Here is a 19,912-nt window from a genome sequence, read left to right as displayed (position 1 = left end):
GTTTCCTGCTTTCTTGAGAAAACCAGCGCAGCCGCTGACCCCGTCTTCTCTGTCTCCAAGGTCGAGTCTCTTGCGAGGAGGACTGCCTTTCTTTGCCGTGGAGCCCAGCCGTTTGCTGGCCTTGTCGCCTGCTGAAACGAATTCGAGAATCTCGCTGTCTCTCCCTCTCTCTCTCTGTTGAAGGTTCCCTTTTCTTGCCCGTGATCGGGCTTCGTTTCTGTCCGCCGTATCTCGCCTGGTCCTCTGTCTCAGTCAGTTTTGGGGCTGCCTACCTCCGATCCTCTCACGTCGCTCTCTGCTTGTCTCGTCGCTCCGGCGCCTGTCCCTCGGGTGCCTCTCCGCAGATTTCTTCTCTGTTTCGCTCTGCGTACTCCTCAGTTCCCTCGGGTGCGTCTCCGCAGATTTCTCCGCGCGAAATCCCACCATGGGGGGCGTCCAGTCGACCCGCGTGGGTGCGGGCGGCGGGGCTGGCGGCGCAGGCCCGGCGAACAGCTTGGCTTTTTCAACGCAGCTTTCCAAGGAGTGTCTGAAGCAGTATTTAAAGAAGTTTGACAGCGACGAAGTGGAGGTTCTGAAGAAAGTCTACAAAGCGCTCTCGGCCAGAAGTCCCGGACCCGGAATCGACAAAGAAACCTTTCTCCAGTATTTCCCTCTCCCCGGACTCTGGGGAGAAAGACTCTTTCAGAAATTCGATTTCAAAGGTATGGGCGAAACGAATCTCTCGAGACGCCACCGCACTGTCACACGCATCTGTCTTCATCTTCATGTATGGATGCACATGTGAACATTTCCGTATTTTCCTGTATTTCGTGTCTCCTTTTTGTTTGTGGGCTTTCGACACAAGTATCCGTGCAGGAAGGGGTTCGGAACGTCGGTGAACGCGCCCGCAGCGAGAAGCCTGTAGAGATCCAGAGTGGCGCATCACCCCGATGGACAGCAAAGCAAATTCCAGTTCACTGTTCCTGGGAAGACAATGCTAAACATGTTTTTGCAGACGCATCCGAATCTTACTGGAGTGGACGCGGCCCGCGTCCTCAGGGACAGTTTTTTCTTTTCCGTCCATCTGCGTTCCTTTTGGTTCCCCTCATCGTGTGGACTTCGCTTCACTCCTGTAGCCGACACCTTCCAGATTTTTGCGAGTTTCTTGTCTTTTTTCAGGCTCGGGAAGCGTGGACTACGAGGAGTTCTTGATTGGAATCGCCGTGTGCTGTCGGGGCACGAAGAGCGACCGGATGTATGTGCTTTTCCAGGTGTTTGACCTAAACTCGGACGGGTACATTCAGAAGAGCGAGCTGGTGGCGATGCTGTCGAATCTGCCGAACCTCGACCGGTACATGAGTATCCGGAAGGCGCAGCAGGCCCACAGCGAAGGGAGCAACAGCGTGGGGAGAGGGTCTCACGGCGGGAAGGAAGAAGAGCAGAATCTGTTTTCCCCGCAGTGCCAGAGGACCCCTCAGAACGGCGGATCCTCTGGCACTGCCGGTGCGGTGTCGTCTTCGCCGGGCAACTTGGACGACGAAGATGACGAAGAAGATACAGGTTCTTGCGGATCGAACTCGAATTTTCCGGGTGCACAGGCGCAGGGTGCGTACCCTGAAGCTGCGCTCGTCTGCGTCTCCGACTTTGTTCCTTCGCAGCAGTACGTGGCGACGGGCTCGGGCCTCTCTCTGGACTCGACGAGTTCGAACGAGCGACCGCGAGAGCGACTGAAGCCGTACGAGCCCCACCCACTGCTTGCGCGACTCGAGCAGGAGGCGTCCAGCAGCGAAGGCTACGGCCGGAGCTTCGACGAAGAAAGCAGCGGGGCGTCGTCCTACAGCTCGCTCTCGGATGTGTTTCAGTGCTTCTCGCCCTTCGACCACGCGTCGCGAAATCCGTCGCCACCGAGACGCGTCTCCGCGCAACAACCCACGCATGTCGGGCCTGAAGCCCCGGGCCAGGAGGCCCCCGGCACAGTCAGCAGCCCCACGGGCGAGCAGACAGGGGCACCGCCCGCGGCTCTCTCGAGTCGGCCCTCGATAGACTCGCTTGTCTCCGCCTCGTCGCCGGCAGGGGGATCCCCGGTGGTCCTCCCGCCGCCTGTGGATAGACCCGCGGGCGCGGGCACAGGGGCCGAGTTTCCGCTTCTCCAGGCCTCGCCCCACGCGCGCCCGGCAGCCGGAGACGACGGAGACAGTTCCGCGGGGCCCGCGGGAGGCGCATCCGGCGAGTCGGCCGCCAAGGGAGCCGAGAAGTCTCCGAAGACGGGGACGCTTTCGCAGCAACCCAGGGGCGGGATAACCAAAACTGCGAGTCGCTTCACAAGTGCAATCAAGCGGACCTTCTCGACGCAGTCCTCTTCGACTCAGGGGGCACCCGGGTCGCCTCCGGTTCGCGGTTTCAGTGGAGGCGGCGGCAGTCGACCAGTCTCCGTCCTCCCTTCCAGGCAGTCCTCGGAAGCCTCTGTGATTTGCCCTCAGGGAGGCATCAGTCCCGTGGGCAGCGCCCATGCAAACGCCCCTCCACCCGGGTCAGGGACCCCAGCTCCCCCCCCCATCGTCCCCACCTCTTCAGGAGGAGTCCCCGCGCCGGGGGGAGTGTCTCCGCCGCCGCAAGTGCCGCCCGTGGTTGTCCGCGCGGCGTCGCCGAGGGCGGAGACCCAGGAGAACGAGACGGGACTGGAGGAGCTGGGGGAAGGCGCCACGCCAGGAGGCGACGCAGGGAGAGAGGCGAGCCAGAAAGCGTTCGCGGCGGGGACGGGCAGAGGGTCAGGACCTCTGGAAGAAGACGAAGCGCAAGGCAACGGGATGCTAGAAGTTCCGCAGGCTGCGCAGCCCTCGAAGGGGCCGACGAAGAGCGCGATGCTCCTCCAGGCCGAAAAAGACAAGACGCGACAGGAGCAGGCGAAGAAGAACCCCTCGCCCGTCGCCCAAAGCCTCATCAAGGAGGAGAAGGAGGAGAACGAGCAGAAAGATGTTTTGGACGTCGAGGGGATTGTTGACAAGATCATCGAAGAGTGCGAGGTAATGCGAAGAAAAAAAGCGCAGAAGCATAGTTACAGAAGTTTCAGAGCGGGTGAGGGCGAGTCTGGCCGAGTTGGAGTCGCATAACAGAGGGAGAAGAACGGGAGAGTAATGGGGCCGAAGATAACAGCGGAGCAAAATTAGAGAGGCTTGTCTGACTTTTCGTCGCAGAGAAGAAATCTGGCATGTGCTGAGAAAATGGGGAGATAGCTGCATTGCAGAGATCTGCGAGAGCAAGGAACAGAGTTCCTCGTTTGCATGTTGGACGCATGGGGTCGAGTTTTTATTTGAGAAGTCCGAAAAAAGGTGGTTTGACTGAGGCGGTTGCCTCCTTCTCAAGCGTAACAGAGGTGCGTAGAGGTTTTTCATCGAAAAAATAGTGGAAGTCATGCCTAAACAACAGAGCAACCGAGTAGGGACGGCGAAGAGGCGAGCAGGAAGGGCTGTCTCTCTCGCACCTCGTCTCTTGTCTCAGAAAACAGTGTGAAAGGTCGCTGCCTTTCTTTCTTCAGTTCTTCGAACATGGGAAACTGAGCTTTCCAGAGTTCAAGACCTGGCTGGAGAGGAACGAGGGCATCTTGTCCATGTTCACGGAGTGCCTCCACGAGGAAGTCTGGGGTCTGCAAGGCAACGCACTGTACCGCAGCACGAGTGTGCAGAGCCGCCCCAGGTCCGTCAGCTCTTGGTTTTCCTGAAGAACGAAGAGATGAACTCGCGTTTTTTGAGGCATTCGTGACTTGTGTTTATCGAAGGCGGGGACGCTCAAGCTAGCTCTCCTCGAGTGAGCTCGGTTTGCTCTGGCGACTGTGCATGTGGCCTCCGTGCGAATGTGGAGACAGAAACAATGCCTTAGTTGCTTCCGACAAGCTAGAGAACATAAAAGGAATGTGCTCTTTTACGTTCTGGAATGCGTGCCGGAGCCGATGCACTTGCTCCGGCACTGCGTTGTGTCTGTCTGGGTTTCCTCTGCACGAGCCAGGGCAAGAAAAGATTCCGTTGCGCTTCGAGGTGTGTTTGCTAGGCATGCATCCATGGAACTGATTTCATGGTCTATAGGTGACTTTGTTCCTCCGTTTTCACCGTTGAGCGTCCTTCACAGAAACCGTTTTCGTCGTCTGCCTCCAGACAGCGTGTCAGCTGGTGTTCTTGTTTCCTCCATCTCCAACCAGTTCTTGTCCACCCCACACTCTCTGTCTCTCTTCGCAGCCGGCTGACCGCTGCAGGACTCCAGGGCATCTTTAAGGATCCTTTGGGGTCGGGTCGGGAAGGCGGATCAGGGAAGGTCTTCCGGCGCTCGAAGCTGTTGTCTTCACGCACATCTTCAGCTTCTTTTTCTTCTCGAGGCATGGGGAAAGCAGGTTCGCCGTCCTCTTCCCGTGTCGGCGGCTTCGGCTACTCGGCGAGCGGAGGTATGATTGTGAACATGCAGCACTTTCAGAAGGTGAAGCATCTCTTTACGAATCCGGCCCATTCTTCTCCTCGTCGCCCCACTCGTGATCTGGACCCCGCGACGCCAGCGCCGCAACCCTCCCGCCTATCTTCTTCTCCGCAGATGCAGGCGACCGGCAGCTCTGGGGCGGCGAGTGCGGCTGCTGGAGCCAGTTCGGTCTCTGCGGGTGGGCCTGCCGCTCGCGGTTCTGGAGCCCAATTTGGCGGGGCAGGCCCAGAGAACGCAGGGGCGCTAGCTGTCGCTTCGCCTGTCTCTGGAGCTCCATCTCTCGCCGTGGGCGGCGCGACGCCTCTTGCGGGCACCACGCCGCCGCCCGCCATGGAGACAACCTCGCAGGCTTCACAACATCAAACAGGCCCGAGTGGACCTAGCAGCCCCCCAGGGACCCCCGCGAGTGTGGTGAGTCCCGCTGCGGGCGCAGGCCCAATCTCTGTGCCGGTCTCGCCCTCGGTAACGGCTGTGGCGACCGCGGCCGTTACTCAGGTGGCAGGCGCACCGACTTCCAGCGCGGGCGTGGAGCCCAAACAGGAGGTAACAGTCAGTGTCTCCGTTGTGACCGTGGCGGGAGGGGGGGCAGGGTCTGAGACCCAGCCTGCGATGGCCTCTGTCGCGTCCGGATCTTCACCTGCGGCTCCAGGCGTGACGGGGGTCACTGAGGCTGTCGCGGTTGCCTCGGTTCCTGGGACTCCAACCACCGGGGCGACGACTGCGGTCGGAGGGCCTGTCTCGGAAGGCCCAGCGACGACACCCTCCATCACGCTGCAGGTCACGACGACGCTCGACCCTACCACCGCTGGAGCGGCCGCAGGCGCGGCAGCGGCGGCCGCCACGGCGGCGGCTGCGGCTTTCGTGGAGGAGACGCGGGCGGCAGGAGGTGCGACAGCGCCGGGGACATCTGTGACTCACACGGCGACGGCAACAGCTGTTCAGGGGCCCCCAGACGGTCGGGGATCTGCCGGGGATAAAGTTGTAAGCGAGGAGGCGTTTCCGGTGATAGGTGAGGAGGAAGGAGAAAGAATGTCGGGGTCCGGGGATGCTCGCGATGATGACGTCTACGAGCGAATCGCGGGGTATCGCCACTGGGAGCAGTCCCGGATGTCCCCGCAGCTCGCTGTCGACATCGTCAGCAAGGAGTTGGTCGACTTCATTCGCTCCTCGCACCAGTCGCTTCACAGCGCGGAGCTGCCGCGCGATTCTCGGCCTGCGCCCAGCCGCGGGGCACTTTCTGGGGCGAGTGGTCCGGGCTCCGGGGCTTTGGCGTCGCCGTCGGAGGGAGCCTCGGCGCGAGCGCAGCTCCCCTACAGGGAAGGCGAGCTTCGGCAGGCCGACCTGGCGGCGATTGCTCGCGCCCACGACGACCCTCTCGCATGTTCTGGACATTCCCCGAGAGACCTGTACAGTTGCCCCAACTGTTGCAATCCGCTGCTGCTCTGTCCCTTTTGCCACAGCCGCTATCCACAGCTCACATTGCTTGAGGGCCGAGTCGTCATGGAGTGTCGCCAGTGTGGCAGACTGGGCGGGTCCTCCAGCTCGCTGTCCGACGCCGGTGCGCAGCCCGCGGCCGGTACCGGCGCGAACTCCGGCGCGGGGGGAGCCTCAGGGTCCGCGGACCCAAGCGGCGGACCAGGAGCAGAAGAAGACCGCGTCGAAGCCGGCATCTGCGTGGGCGGAAGCAGCCGCGTCTTCACGCGTTGTTGGCACTGCGGCTGGGAACTCAGCAAGTGTGCGGAAATGCTCAAGGGAAACAGTGAAGCCGCGATCGACGGCGTTCTGTACAAAAAAGGAAAGCACCTCCACCAGTGGCAGGCGAGGTACTACGTCCTCGTCGACAACATGCTCTACTACTACCGGCGAAAGGTGAGAGGGAGTCTCAACGGTTGCAGCACATATATCCGAGGAAGGAACTAATAGCTCCTTTTCTAAGGAGAATTAAAACTCAACTAGACAAAGTGGGGACAGACACACAAACAGGTTCTCTTGAAGCACCCGGGATGACAACGGAGGAAGAAGTTTTTCGGAAATAGTCTGCGGTGGGGTTTCTGGAACCTCATGGCTGCCTGCGTCTCTCTGTAAGCACTTTACACGATTGTCTGTGTACGTATACATACATGCATACATACGCCTTCATGTCTCTACGCGTTTCAAGAGGGATTTACGCGCAGTACATGGTTGACGCGTATCTGACTGAGTGGACAGGACAGAGTGTGTGTGGGACACGACTGAGGGAAGGGAATACGAATTCTGCGCCTTTTTTTCACGCGAAGAAGGCGGGTGCGCGCTTCGAAAAGTGTCTCTCGGGAGTCGCTGTGGGTCGGGTGAATTTTCAGGGCGACGCCAAGCCACGCGGCTTCATGTTCCTCGAGGGCTGCTACGTCGAGCTTCTTTCCGAGCAAGTCGGCGGCCGACAGTACGGATTCGCCATCGTTCACCCCAAAGGGGAAACTGTTAGCAAGCGGCTCCTCTTCGCCAACTCTGCCAAAGTGAGAGCCACTAAAACAGTGAACCCGCCGGGGACACTGTTTTCCGTCATGGCAGAAAGCAACAAGCGTACACACATGTGTCTCTACTCGTATATATCTATGTTACACAGAGAGAGAAACACATCTATTTTTACGTAGATATATATATATATATATAGATAGATATATAGATATAGATATATCTGTTTTTATGTGGATGTGTACAGTACGCAGCACGTAGCCGCACAATGTTATGTCAAGAAGGATCTCAGATTACCCCCTGATGAGTTAAATGAGAGACGTTCCTTTCTTCCGCGTATGTCGAGAAACGGATCGAGGTTTTCACCACAAGGGGACGAGTGGCGGCTTTGTCTTTTGTCTTCTGAGTCACTTTCGTGCAACAGAGAGTCTCAGGAGCCTCGTCGCACTTTTTTGCGAACGATGTGCTGTTTAGGAACAACGCGAATGGGTCGACACCCTCCGTGTGGCCACGAAGCAGCAAGCGCTGGAGCAGCTGTATCAGGTGGGCGAGCAGCTGGGACATGGCAAGTTCTCGATTGTGTACAAAGGAATTCACCGAGCAACGAACGAGCTGTATGCGATCAAAGTGATCGACAAGGGGAAGATCAACGGCCACGAGCGAGAGCTCCTTCGCAGCGAGATGGCCATTCTCCGCCTTCTCAACCACCCCAATGTCATCTACATGAAGGTACGCCGTCGTTTCCGTCCCCATGTGTCAAATTCAAACACCGATGAGTCCGCTGCGCCGCAGTGCAGTCACCCTTATGCACACATAGACAGATAGATTTACAATTTACAGAGGTAGGTAGATGGATATGGAAAGACCAAGGTGGCTGCGTGCAGGCGTCGCTTCGTTGATGCATTTGCTCATGTTTCACTGAACTTTCAGGTGACTTGTGCGTGACAAAACGGACTGTTAGCTGTGGCCGTTGTCTTGACCTCTCTTCGAGAAGGCGAGTGCACCACGTATCGAGGGCGGGCGCTGGGTCGAAGACCACCAAGGGGTTCGCTCACTCTCCGTTGGCTGGGTGTTCATCAGTCTACCGTGAGGGGCACGATGGACTGACGCAGACGGCGTGTGTCTCGTGTTCCATACGAAAGGCTTTTCCAACAGACCTGCGTTTTTCCTTCGTTTTTCAGGAATTGCTGGACACGAAGGAGACGCTGTACATCGTCATGGAGCTGGTGAGAGGTGGCGAACTCTTTGACCTCATCCAACAGAACCATCGGCTTCCCGAACTCCACGTCAATCGGTAGGCTTCGCCAGCCGCTCTCTGCCGTTAGGCTTTCTCTTTTTCTCCGTGTGCTGTCTAATGTCGCCAACACAACGCCCCAGAGCACAAGGGGGGGCGTCCGCGGGTTGCGGTGGTTGTCTTGTTGAACAGTTTAATATCAGACGCCTACTCAAGTTACTGGGGAACGGAGCCACTTTGGAATAGGGTGTGCTTGTCGAAAAAAGAAGTAAAGCGCAGGAAATTCTTTTTTTTGTCTGTTTGATTTCATCGGAACCAGGGAGCTGGTCTTGGTCTTCACAGTTCGTTCTTCGGTTGTTTTGTGTCTCCTGTAGAATTATCAGCCAACTCCTGAGCACAGTGTACTACCTGCACAAGTGCGGCATCGTGCACCGGGACTTGAAGCCCGAAAATATTCTCCTGACGGACCGGACGCCGAATGCGACGATCAAGCTCACTGATTTCGGTCTCTCGACTCTCTGTGCGCCGAACGAGGTCCTCCACCAGCCGTGCGGTACCCTAGCGTAAGTGGAAATTCTGTTTCCCTGGTTTCAGACGCGTTCCTTTTAGACGCGTTTCCGTGTACACATGGGCAGGGCTCGTTTAAATGTTAACTTACATCAGACTCTGGGAGCGAAGACAATCTAATGTCTAACTCCGTTCACTGCAGTGAAAGGAGCTTTCACTGATTTTATTCACGAGACACAAAGACAGTCTAATAGGCAACTCCGTTCGTGAAAGTCACAAGAGCTTTCACTGACTGCATTTAGAAACGTGATTCGTTCACCTAGCCAACAGGATTCGTTTGTTTGCGAACAACTGGCAGGTGGCTTGACTCATGAGAAGCCGACGTTTTCATGTGCGCATCTAGGAGGACTCACGCGCTCCTGCTTTGGCCTGCAAGAACGCGTTCGCGCCGAGGTACAAACGCGTGGAGCCCATGTCTGTCCATAGTGTAGACAGTCACAGGCGTGGGTACGTTTGTGTTGGTGAGGAATGTTTTCTAAAGTGACCCTCGCAGTTTTGTATTCTCTCGTGGTGTCTCCTTGCAGATATGTGGCGCCTGAGGTGCTGACCATGGAAGGCTACAACCATCAAGTGGACGTCTGGTCCATAGGCGTGATTATGTACCTCCTTCTCCGAGGTCGTCTCCCTTTCCCGATCAACCAGGCTTTTGGCCACCCGAGTTTCTACGAAGTAAGGACAAGGAGAGACTGACTGGAGTTTACGCTTTTCGGTGGGGTTGCGCCTCTGTTTTCGAACACGCATACAAGCTGTCTCCAGACGTCCGTAACCCAGATCGCGTATTCCACCTGACGGCGAACGATCGTTCTCAACTGAACTTGTTCAGGGTCCACGGTTTTTTGCCAGAATACCGGCGAGAGGGGTCTGGCCGCAAGACCATAAAAGAAGCGTAGAGTGCGGTTCTTTCTTGTTTAGTCTACGTTCAGTCTCAAAATTGCTTGGTTGCAGCCTTTGCGTGTTTCCTGCCCCTCTCTTCAACCGACAAACGCGTTGATTTTCCGTCCAACGTGTCTTTTTTTCAGAACACTCCGGTCTCTTTCGACGGCGCAGTGTGGCGAGAAGTCAGCAGCAGCGCGAAGGACCTCATTGTCCGCATGCTTCAGCCGAACCCTAGACGCCGCATCACCGTCGCCGATGCGCTCCAGCACATTTGGATCAAAAATCCGACTGCGGTGGTGAATAATGGCTCCAAGAATATCGACGTTTACATCAGCCAGCGTAAGGAATGCGTCGCGCAAGAGCTGTTCTCGTTTTTCTCTCCCGACCGTTTCGGTGGTCTGTGGCACTTCATACGCGCGCGCCTCTCGCTGTCTGTGTACTCGATGCCGTACGAAGACTCTCTGATGTTGTCTTCTCTTTAAGGCATGGCGAGCTGTAATGGGTTCTCTCTCATGGAGATACGACGCCTTGAGAGACACTCGTACAAATCTCGGGTCCGTGGATTCGTACGGACCCAAGACCTTCAGCCACGTATTGTCTTGTCTGTTTCCGTTTGTGCTTTTGTGCGTCGCGCGCCCTCCGTCTTCCAGGTGTAGTGGAATGTCGTTGTAGCTCCAGTTCGAGTCATGTTCGGGTGTGGACTTGCCTCCTTCACGTTCTGTCTTCCCCGTACGTCTGCCGTCTCTCGCTTTGCCCCAGTAGATGAAGTTCGACACTCAACTCGCTACGGCGAAGAGCGGACGATGGCGTGCTGCCCAGAGGTGCCAACCTTTACGATCCCGAAAAATGGAGCAAAGCCTCTCCAGAACCATGGGGCACCTGTCGCTACGGCGGGACCCCCTGCGGCGCTACGGCCCCCGGTTTCTCAACTCCCTGCGGCGCCGGCCGTGGCTTCTAGGGCTCCTGCAGCTTCTTCGCCGTCTTCGCTTCCTACACCTATTCGACCCTTCTCCGAATCAACCCCAGTGTATGCTGTACCCGCGGCCTCCGCGCCCGGAGTGTCTCTGTCCGGGGGCGGAGGCCTCGACCCAGGAGCCCCAACAAGCGTAGCAACTCCCGTTGCGGTCTCGATTTCTTCGGCTCCCCCAGCGGCTCGGACCGAAGGAGACACGGGGCCAGTTGAAGGCGCGGCCGTCTCGCCTTCTTCTCTTCCGGCAGGCTCACTGGACGAGGTTCCAGAGTCGGGGGCTTCTCTCGGTGGAGAGAGCGTGAGCGACGCGGCTCCAGTCGCCGGGAGAGGCGAGGTGGATTTGACGAGGGGACAAGGGCAAGGGTCCACCGCTTCCGGAGTCGCGGCGGCTTCGCCTGCAAGTCTCTTGAACCTAACGCTGCAAGACGGCAGCGAGGGACGAAGAATGACAAGCGCGACGCCTCCTGTTGCGGCGGAAGCAGGCAGTCCCGGAGTCAGCGGTGCACTCCTGTCTCCTGCCGCTGGAAGCAAGTCTGTGCCTTCGCCGTCTGTAGCCAGCCCTGCAGGTGTGGCGCCCTCACTTGCAGCGCCTGGGTGTTCCGATTTATCTTCGGCGTCGTCTGGCACCCAAAGGAGGGGGACAGAAGAGCCTGAGGCGGAACCGGCGAGACAGGATGAAAGAGCATGTGGCACGCCTGCGGAGGTGCCAGCGGGGTCCCCTGGGGGGCCCTCACCTAGCATAGAGGAAGTACATAAGTGATGAATACGTGATCTCTCGAGAGAGCGCTATCTGTATTGCGTGTCGAGTCGCTATCCCATACAGAGTTTCAGGATCTGATCCCGTGCGAAAAGGGAAGAGCGTGTCAAAGAAAGGGAATGTTGAGCCGGGAAGTTAGCGTATCTGGGCAAGGAGAGACGAAGAAATTGTTCCGGGCTCAGGCCATGGTCTCGAATTTCTGTGTTCTGCTTCTTGAAATACAGAAGGGTGCTTCGTCCGTCTGTTCATTCAAGTTACTCGTACGAAAGGGAACGACGGGGCGAGACGAACGATGGTATTGCAAGAGGGACCACAAGAAACTATGAAAAAGTCCCCCCAGAGACAGAAGCGAGGTGAAATGGTTCGAATTTACGGGTGGGTTGTTGGCACAGGAAACCACAAATAGGTAAAGTTTTGCGGGGGCGCCGAGAAACTATCGAAAGCTGCAAGTCGAGTGGTGACGGCGCTCCAATAGAGACTGTCACAAAGAAGTAACCCTCTTCTCCGTACATCTCCAGGATTAGAAAACGTAGCTACTCATGGCTAGACTCACGGGTTGACCACCGAAAACCCGACAGCGAAGGACGCAGGGAGTTGTGCACACCTCGGAAAGCTTCGACGAGAAAAGAAACGAGAGAAGGCGGAGACAAGGACGCTGAAAAGCAGCCAACATGGATTTCCAGCCGCGTCCGTCTACGAAATGGAAGATGATGTGAGGGGAAAGGGAAGGAGGGGCCGGAAAATACCAAGGCGGTGAGGAGACGGGGAAGTGAGGAGTAGTGGCCATGTCGACGGTGTAGAGCTGGAGAGAAACGCCAAGGGTAGGGCGTGGAGGTTAGTCGGACGGGCCAAACTGGAAGGCAGAAATGGATGCCGCTAGAGAAGAAAGTTGGTACATTTCACGTGTGCCGTGTTACCTTCGTTGATTCGGGAGCAGCGCGCAGGAGCGGCGATCGCACGCGCTGGCTGCTATGCTTTGTCGTTATAGGTTGTAAAATCAATTCGAGAGCTGGATTTTCCCCATTTCGGACAGCATGATGAGGGAAAACGCGGGGACGGAACGGTACAAACATGAAAAGGGGTTAAGTATGGAGAAACGTTTTTGGCCAGGGCAGGTCTGTAGCATTCGTGGTGAAGAGGAAGTGGTCGCGGGATGGGAGAGTCTAATGAGCTGGTGACCCGACTAGAAAATGTGTGTGGTATTTGCTAGGCACCTAGAAGAGCGGAAGAGGTTGTGCGGCGAAAAACAAACCAAAAGGCTATTGTCTTCCGAACAGCACACTCGTGTTTTGTAGTAGAAATCACCGTTTTTATCGTTTCGTGGTTGGGTGCGGTTAAGAGATAGAGAAGGCGCACAGGACTAAAGAAACGACATATTCGATACATAAACAGTTTCCTAGACGATACAGATGTGAATGATGGTGGCAGTCAGAGGGCGGGGAGAGGCTATGGAATTTCGGTGTAAAGGAACATTGATGAGCAGGCGGGTCTGATAGTGCAAGTAGAAAGAAGGCAGAGTGGCGTTTGGTGGCGATGGCACTGAAAATTTTCCGTTACGCGAAGCAGAGCACTGAACGCTACCAAGTCATGCGTAATCCGAGGCAACCTCAGAAGAGCCGGACAAGTAACAAAGTGCTGAAGATAATTGTGAGACGGACCAAGAACGCGGTGTATGTTTCTTCTTGTCTTGGACGGTGTGAACGGTGTCCCGTGCCGTTTCATTCCTTTCGACTTTTCTCTTCTTGAAAGTAACTGTCTACGTCCGTGGTTCACGGTCAGAATCACAGCATGAGTGTGTACATGACACCCGTTGCTAGGACGACCAGCGGCTTCGTTCGCGTCGAGGAATCTCGACAGAGTTGTTCCATTGTGTGTGTTTTTTTTTTCTTCCTACCTGAATGACGAACTTGTCAGCCTTTGTGTTCTTCTGGAAACGTGGGGTTCGGGATTTTCTTAGTGTGATCTTTCCATCTGCTGTTCCTCAGAGACTTCTCTGCCTCGTGTATCACCATGACTGGTCCTTTCTCCATTGTTGAATACTATGTCGTTCATCTCAAAGCTTTTTCTTTTATTTCGGTTATGGCCGTCGCGCGAATGTAATCCAGTCTGTGAAGGTAGGTCATAGAAGACTGAAAGGCTTAAAGAAACACTCACACCGTTTTGTCTAGCTTCGAAGTCTCATGGGTTCGTAGTGTGTACAAATTCGGACAGCCGATATAAAGTACTGGACTGACGCTCTTGCTTCTGTCAGACAGACAATGAACATGCTATTGTATCCCCCTTCTCGGGAAAAACACCGCTACGGCACCAGAATCAAATGTGGCGGGTCCACAGTTTGAGATTTTTATGTTGTCGTCAATCGTTTATACGAATGGTTTTGTTGACAAAATTCATGTTATATCGTTTGCGGCAAAACCAGGTCGGCCCTTCGAAACTCAAATCACAAATAGAACTCGGAACTGCGTTTTTTTCGACGATACCGGCGTATAAGAGCGCTGTTGGAACAGAGCCGCTTCGTGGTGTTCTTTTTTCAACGTTAAGTGTCACGGAAGATCGGCAGAGCCGCATCTAAGAATTCGAAGAAAAGCACTTCTGTTCTGCTGGTGGGAAAAAATGCTTCAGTGATCGGGCTCGGAGAAACGCAAGCCTTCGGGCCGTCATGAAAGTAATGGCTCGGACAGGTCGGTGTGTCTGCCAGAAATCTTGAACTCGGGGAAGCTCTGTATTTTAAAAGATGTCGGCCCACAACTTCAAATAAGCGACGTAGTAACCCACGTCTTTCGAACGGGAGCTGTCCCGGCAAAGTCACAAGGATGGCTACAGCGGGATTTCACCTGCCTTATCTTCGGCATATTGTTGTTGACGGAAGCCGCGGTGACATAATTTAATAATGAAGCCGCCTATGCTAACCAGTTCTGCTAATGCAGCAGCACCAGTGAGGCGCAATAAACCAAACAAACGATATCGACTACGCGCACCAGAGACACCTTTCTTGTGCGAGTGCCTGTTAACGCGAGCCTAAAGTGCCATACTGTGCAGTGTTTGACGACTGGTTCCAACAAATTAGCAATTTGCAGTAGTAGCTGTGGCAGCCTGCATTCTAGAAATAGACAGTTGGAACACCTCAACTGGCTATGCTGTCATCGGAACAGAACGTGTGCAGCAGTAACAAGAACCGGCAATACACTGATTGCCGCTATGCGACAGCAACTGAATCCGAGCCGTCAAATGCCTCATTGATTCACGCAGATGCTTGCACTGTCGAAGTAGTCGTTAGTTCAGCAATATAGTTGTCTCAGCCCACAACTACGACGTGTCTTGACTAGAGTAAAACAATAGTCAGTCTCTGTGAGTGAGGGTTAGGGCATTACAGGGTTGTGTGTGGAAGTCTGACACAGCACTCACTGTCCCCTTCCTGACTCTGAAAGCTCGTGGTACTGCTGACTTGAATGTAAGGACACGGCGCGAAGGGGAATGTTCTTCAGCTTGCTGATTCCTGCCACACAAAGGAGCAGTCCCCTTGTAAGGTTCTGCAGATACCTGGAACCTGTCCAACATTTGAGGGACGTAGGTGAGTCATTTTCCACCGTTTGAAAAAAAGAGTGAATCTGAGACTCGTATCAACCACCAACATGCGTAGCCTTGTTGTCACCGTCAGGCAGTAGGAATGGCGTTGTGTGCAGAGAACAGTACAAAAGGGATATGGGATGTTATTATTACTGCCGCTTGCCAAACTCAGGAAGCGGGTTCCAACAGCTTAAGCCTATCGTCACGAGTCTCGATCCTTTTGTGCCTTGTGGGACAAGGGAGTTCGCGAATGCTCGTCGTTAAAATGCCATTGGGCCGAGTATGAGTGATGGCAGCACAGGGATCCCTGACAGATTTTGTAGTCTCGAGCATTACCTCTGAGCTCCAAAAGACATGAAGTGTTCCCGCAAGAGGATCTGGCAGAGCAACGCAAACCTCGCTTAACGAGTGATTCAGCTTTCCCGACGTGGGCCCGGCGGGGGGCAGCGAAATGAGATTTGGATGTGCGTGGTAGGAACACAGAGAGATGCGACACGTGAGTACGATAATCTCCTTGTACCGACAACAGGTGCATGCATTTCTGACTGGGCGTCACACACGAAGGGGCGATTTCTCTAGGTGTTTCGCATTTAACAAGCATTCCCACATCTACGGCTCACGCTTTTGTCCTCCCGGCAGAGCACCATGCCCAGTGTGTTAGATCTGCAGCGCCTTCGACAATACACGTGCAGAAAAACGTTACAAGCGTCGCACGTTACGAGCGACGTCCGCTTCATCTAAGGTGTCGTAGGAACAGGACCAACTCGGACTTTTTATCCGTGGACGTAACATGACGTGCCGTCCAGATGAGTTCAGAGATCGGTGACAGGTTTCCCATCCACGGCTGCATATGAACATGGATATGCTTTTAAAAGGCTGGAATTGTCGAATTCTTATCGGTTCCTGTGTGTTTCGAGCAAAGCGAGCGACACTATCGCATTCTCGCTGTGCTGTGGCCACGGCATCCCCGGGAGCAGTTTTTCCGCACTAATTTTCTGCCTGGAACCGTCGGTTCTGACAGGAAAGCGCGAGACCCTAACACATCGTCCATACTTGCTTTGATGTGTTGAGCAAGCTGTGAAATCGAGTACTTAATAGAAAACCGCGCAGATCGCGAAAATCGGCCTCGCCGACCCGCTGTTGAAGGCAGACGCGCCAGTTTTCACACTCTGCAACTGACAACAGCGAAGTACGCTTTGCGCACTACTTCCTCTCACACGGTTCTGGGCGTCGCGTTGTCCGCTCTTGCTCGTAAGTGGCTGTCGCCGTCCGTGGGGTGCAGGAACAGCCTGTCCCTTAAGGCTTTGGGATTTGCAAGTCTACGCGATTTGGTGTCTACGTTAGATGAAGATATCTGTATTAGCATGCTTCGGCGGGGAGAGTATCTTTCAGCCCGCCTATGGCGCTGTCTCCGCGTAATTATGAGAGAGGAACTAGAACGCTGTCCTCATCGTCGCCAGACATCCTGTATGTGCCCCTCTGCCGGTTGCCGGGCGACAGAGTCCTTCTCTACGTTGCAAGTTGTGCTGAGGGAGAACTGAAATTGTAATGGATTGCTCAGTGCCTTGCAAAATCGGGCGCTTGTGTTGTTCCCGGTCTTTTTGTGTGTTATTTTCCCGTGTTTTCACCGTGGTCGCTCCTGAAGTCGCACCATGAAACAGGAGAACCTTTGTGCCGCCCCGATTCGTGAACAGGTCCGAGTGGAGCCAGTTCCGTGGCACGCTGCGGCTGGGTGTTTCCTTTACTTTTATTCTTCAGTTGAACTGGGGAAAAACATGCAAATCTCCCTTTGTTGACGAGTTATAGGAACCACTCGTTCTCCTGAGGGATCATCTGCTCAGGCGAGCGTGATCCGTATGCGTTGTCCGCGCCCTGACTTCGCGGCTTTTATCGTCCCTCTATATCGCGTCTGGATCCTCAAAGAACGTTCTTTTGTAGAATTGTTTTCTCCATAGAACCAGTGGACCCACCACCCGGGACACTCCTCCACAAGTTTGGGTCTTTTCCTGAGTAGACGGCATCTTCAGAAGAGGGAACTGGTCGCTGTGCGGACCGGCGGTAGGCCGGTAGGGCAGCGTTCGCGGAAGGACGACTTTCCTCCGCCCATTTCCGACGCTCTTTGAGGGTCATCTAAAGACCCTGGGTTGTGAGGCACGGGACGAGCACGTGGAGAAGGACTGACAAGAAGAATATAAGGGTGGCTCCGGTCGTGTATTCTTGCACTCTGGTTGGGCGTAGCCGTTGCTGAAGTTCGGTTGACGTGCCGGGGCGAGCCTCGCTCGGGCGCAGTCACTTTTCTCCATTAGACGTTTTGACGAGGAATATAAAGCGCTGTGGGACTTCTGGCTTAGAGGTTGCCGCAGCGTGACGAAGAACTGCGTCCGTTTAGTCGGAATGACGACGAACGCGTCGGGAGTGGAAGAGTCTCTTTCGTCGAGCGTTTTCTTCGGGCTACCCCTGCACAAACTCGAGTTCCCTCACAATGGCACTGCCGGTTCAGTTTTCTTTCGTGCTTTCTCCAGGCACTTCGAATCGCCGTAAACCGGGGCAGCTGACCCGTGTGGCTGCTGCGTCTCAGCCGCTGGCGAGGTCTCTTCCGTGGAGAAGCCAACGCGCTTCTCGCGGACTGGTTTTTGGTGTTGCAGTAGCGTTGGCGACGGTGCTCTGTTTTACCGGCGAGGAAAGTCTGTCCGTCGCGAGCGTGAGCTTGTTCCCCGTGGTTACCTCTGTGGAGGCAGCGGACCGGAAACCAGATGGAGATTCCCCCAAGAAAGCGGGTACCGAGAACAGCGGCAATGGGGGCAGGCACCAAAAAGCTGGCCACTCTCGTCGGCACGGGAGCAGAAGCCACGGGAAGACGTGGAAACGCCCGCCTCCCATGCCCGAGCATCGCGTCCAACGAGCGCTGAGCATGTTCGAGAATGTTCACGGTCAAATGACGTTGTTTTTCAAGGGGTTTTCTCGGGAAGGAAGCGTCGTTGCTTACGACTTGCTAGACGAGCTTCGCACGGTCAAGGAGGCAACCTACATGATGGACGTCGAGTTCCTGGTGCTGGACCGGGTCATGGACCACTACAAAAGCCAGTCTCACCTCCGCATTGTCGATACGAAGATCATGTGCAAGTTCCTAGACTTGTCCAATTTGCTGCCCTGGAGGATCCCGGGAGTGCTGTCGGCCATCAAGAAAATGGTTCTGGAGTACCAACCTGTGCTGCAACAGTTTCTCAATCGGTACGAGCACCTCATCGAGGCCCTCATTCTCACGAGTGTGCCTACCGCGCTCCACCCGTTCCGAGCCCTGGTCGCGGCGCTGCTCGGAGTGCCTCGGAACAAGCTTGTGTTTGCATCCAGTCTTGAAGACCTGGAGAAGTTCATTCCACGTGATGACATCCCGGTGGAGTTCTGGAACCCGACCGGCGGCCCTGTACGAGAGGGCTGGGAAAACAAAGTCAGCTGGCGGATCATGTTGGAGGAAGTGCAGCAGAAACTGGGTGCTGACTCTGTGACGCCCGCAGGCAAGTTGTTGCTTCAGAACATCAAAGACGAGGAGGCCCGCCGCGAACCTTCTACACGTTCGACCCATGCACGCGCCGCGGGCGGGGATGCCTCCTCTGGAGCGGAAGCGACGGACGAAAAAGCTGAGAGCGAAGAACTTGTCATTACAGGACAAGTTAACGCAGAACCACCTGGGGTTTCTGGGACTGAAGGGGATGATGTCAGCAGCAGTGAAAAAACAAGCAAATCGGGAGATTTTTCTTTCGGAGTTTTCTCGAGCGCCCCAGGCGACGAGGGAGCCTCGTTCGACCCTGAAGACTTTGACGATGTGGACTGAGGCACACGGTGCGACTCGGACAGCGACGCGCCTCACTTGCCCGTTGTGTGTTGTTTCCGCGTTTCAACTAGGTGACGCAACTTCGCAATGGAGTGGTTGCTCGCTCGCTTGAGAGGAAGGACGATGAACGAAACCATCTGCGTCGCTCAGCTCCTGCGTCTTTGTGGGAAGAGACTGTCGTCCCTTATGTGTGATCGCGAAACCCGTTGCTTTTGTTAAATCACTGAAGTGGTGGGTCTACCCATTTCAATGGACGCGCCGACGTGAATTTTCTCGGCGTGATGTGAAAATAGCGTTGGATGGGTGAGGAGGGAAGGGACGTGAGTGATAGGGATTTTTGGCACACGTTTTTTCAGCCGTCGTCTTGACATGTGTTTAAGACTCGCGTTTTTCATGGAACTGGTATAGGTACCAGCCGTTTCCTCGCTGGTGTTAGGTTTTTGCTGAGCTTGAGCCGTCAGCGACAGCCAACGCCCCTGTTTGTCAAGGCACCAAGCAACTCGGGACTCCATAATCTCATGGCCCCAGCGCAAAGCGAAGTGTCACCGCTTATGAATTCACGTGCAGTCGCTAAGAGTGCTTAAAGAGATACAAAATGGTATTGTGCAATACAGTATGTATCTAGGAAGGCAGTATTTCCGTACCTGCGTTACATATAGCGACACATGTTGCACATGCCACCGCAGCACAGCCGTAGCTGGGGTGCAGTTTTTAAACTGCTCCTGGTAGGAGCAAATGTTGAGACAAATGATTGGTCGTCAAACAGTCTTGCAGGGGCTGTCTTAAGCACTCCATTGGGTGGTCATCTACAGCAGCAATGAAGAACTCGGTTGTCTGTAACTTCTTAGTGGACTCATATTCAGTATTCTGGGTACTATAGTGCCTCTATTCTTTTTGAGTTTTACACTTCAGGATAGACGATCACTTGTACAGAGACTCACTTGGGCCGGTGGCAACAACAGCAGTGAAAGTGGAAGAGTGTAGAGCTTGCGTGAAGAACTGAAGAACATTTTTGCCAACAGATCGCCTCGCCACAGCCACAACATACCCGCACCTAAAAAGTGGCAGCTTAATTATGTCTGAAAAGGTGTAGTAATCGGTGGTTCGTCGAAAAGGGTGCTTACCGACCATATGCTTTCGAGCCGCATGCAGCCCCGCAGCCTCTCTCGGTGTATGTTCCATCGTTTCGTGTAACCAGGCCCGATGGAGATGGCGTCC

At 55.1% G+C, this 19,912-nt stretch overlaps 2 protein-coding genes across 2 annotated transcripts; both read left to right on the top strand.

Moving 5' to 3' along the window:
- Window positions 1-424: 424 nt before the first annotated feature.
- On the top strand, window positions 425-11,298 carry CDPK7 (calcium dependent protein kinase CDPK7; the record flags this gene model as incomplete). The annotated part of the gene is made up of 11 exons (XM_018780218.1): window positions 425-701; window positions 1,159-3,002; window positions 3,515-3,672; window positions 4,209-6,309; window positions 6,780-6,932; window positions 7,366-7,620; window positions 8,073-8,185; window positions 8,500-8,688; window positions 9,217-9,361; window positions 9,712-9,907; window positions 10,328-11,298. The coding sequence occupies 11 exons, from the start codon at window positions 425-427 to the stop codon at window positions 11,296-11,298; spliced, it is 6,402 nt and encodes a 2,133-aa protein (XP_018636107.1).
- Window positions 11,299-16,166: 4,868 nt separating this feature from the next.
- Window positions 16,167-19,225, top strand: TGME49_228760 (hypothetical protein). Its single transcript, XM_002366447.1, has one exon. It carries the CDS (start codon window positions 17,345-17,347, stop codon window positions 18,692-18,694), a length of 1,350 nt encoding a protein of 449 aa, XP_002366488.1. The 5' UTR covers window positions 16,167-17,344; the 3' UTR covers window positions 18,695-19,225.
- Window positions 19,226-19,912: the final 687 nt, after the last annotated feature.

The sequence above is a fragment of the Toxoplasma gondii genome, chromosome X (genome assembly GCF_000006565.2).
Source record: "Toxoplasma gondii ME49 chromosome X, whole genome shotgun sequence".
NCBI classification, from domain to species: domain Eukaryota; phylum Apicomplexa; class Conoidasida; order Eucoccidiorida; family Sarcocystidae; genus Toxoplasma; species Toxoplasma gondii.
This window is presented reverse-complemented; position numbering and strand designations above follow the sequence as displayed.

Bases quoted from the DNA above. Each gene is read 5' to 3' on its own strand.
- TGME49_228760 (XM_002366447.1), top strand. From the start codon at position 17,345: ATGGCACTGCCGGTTCAGTTTTCTTTCGTGCTTTCTCCAGGCACTTCG.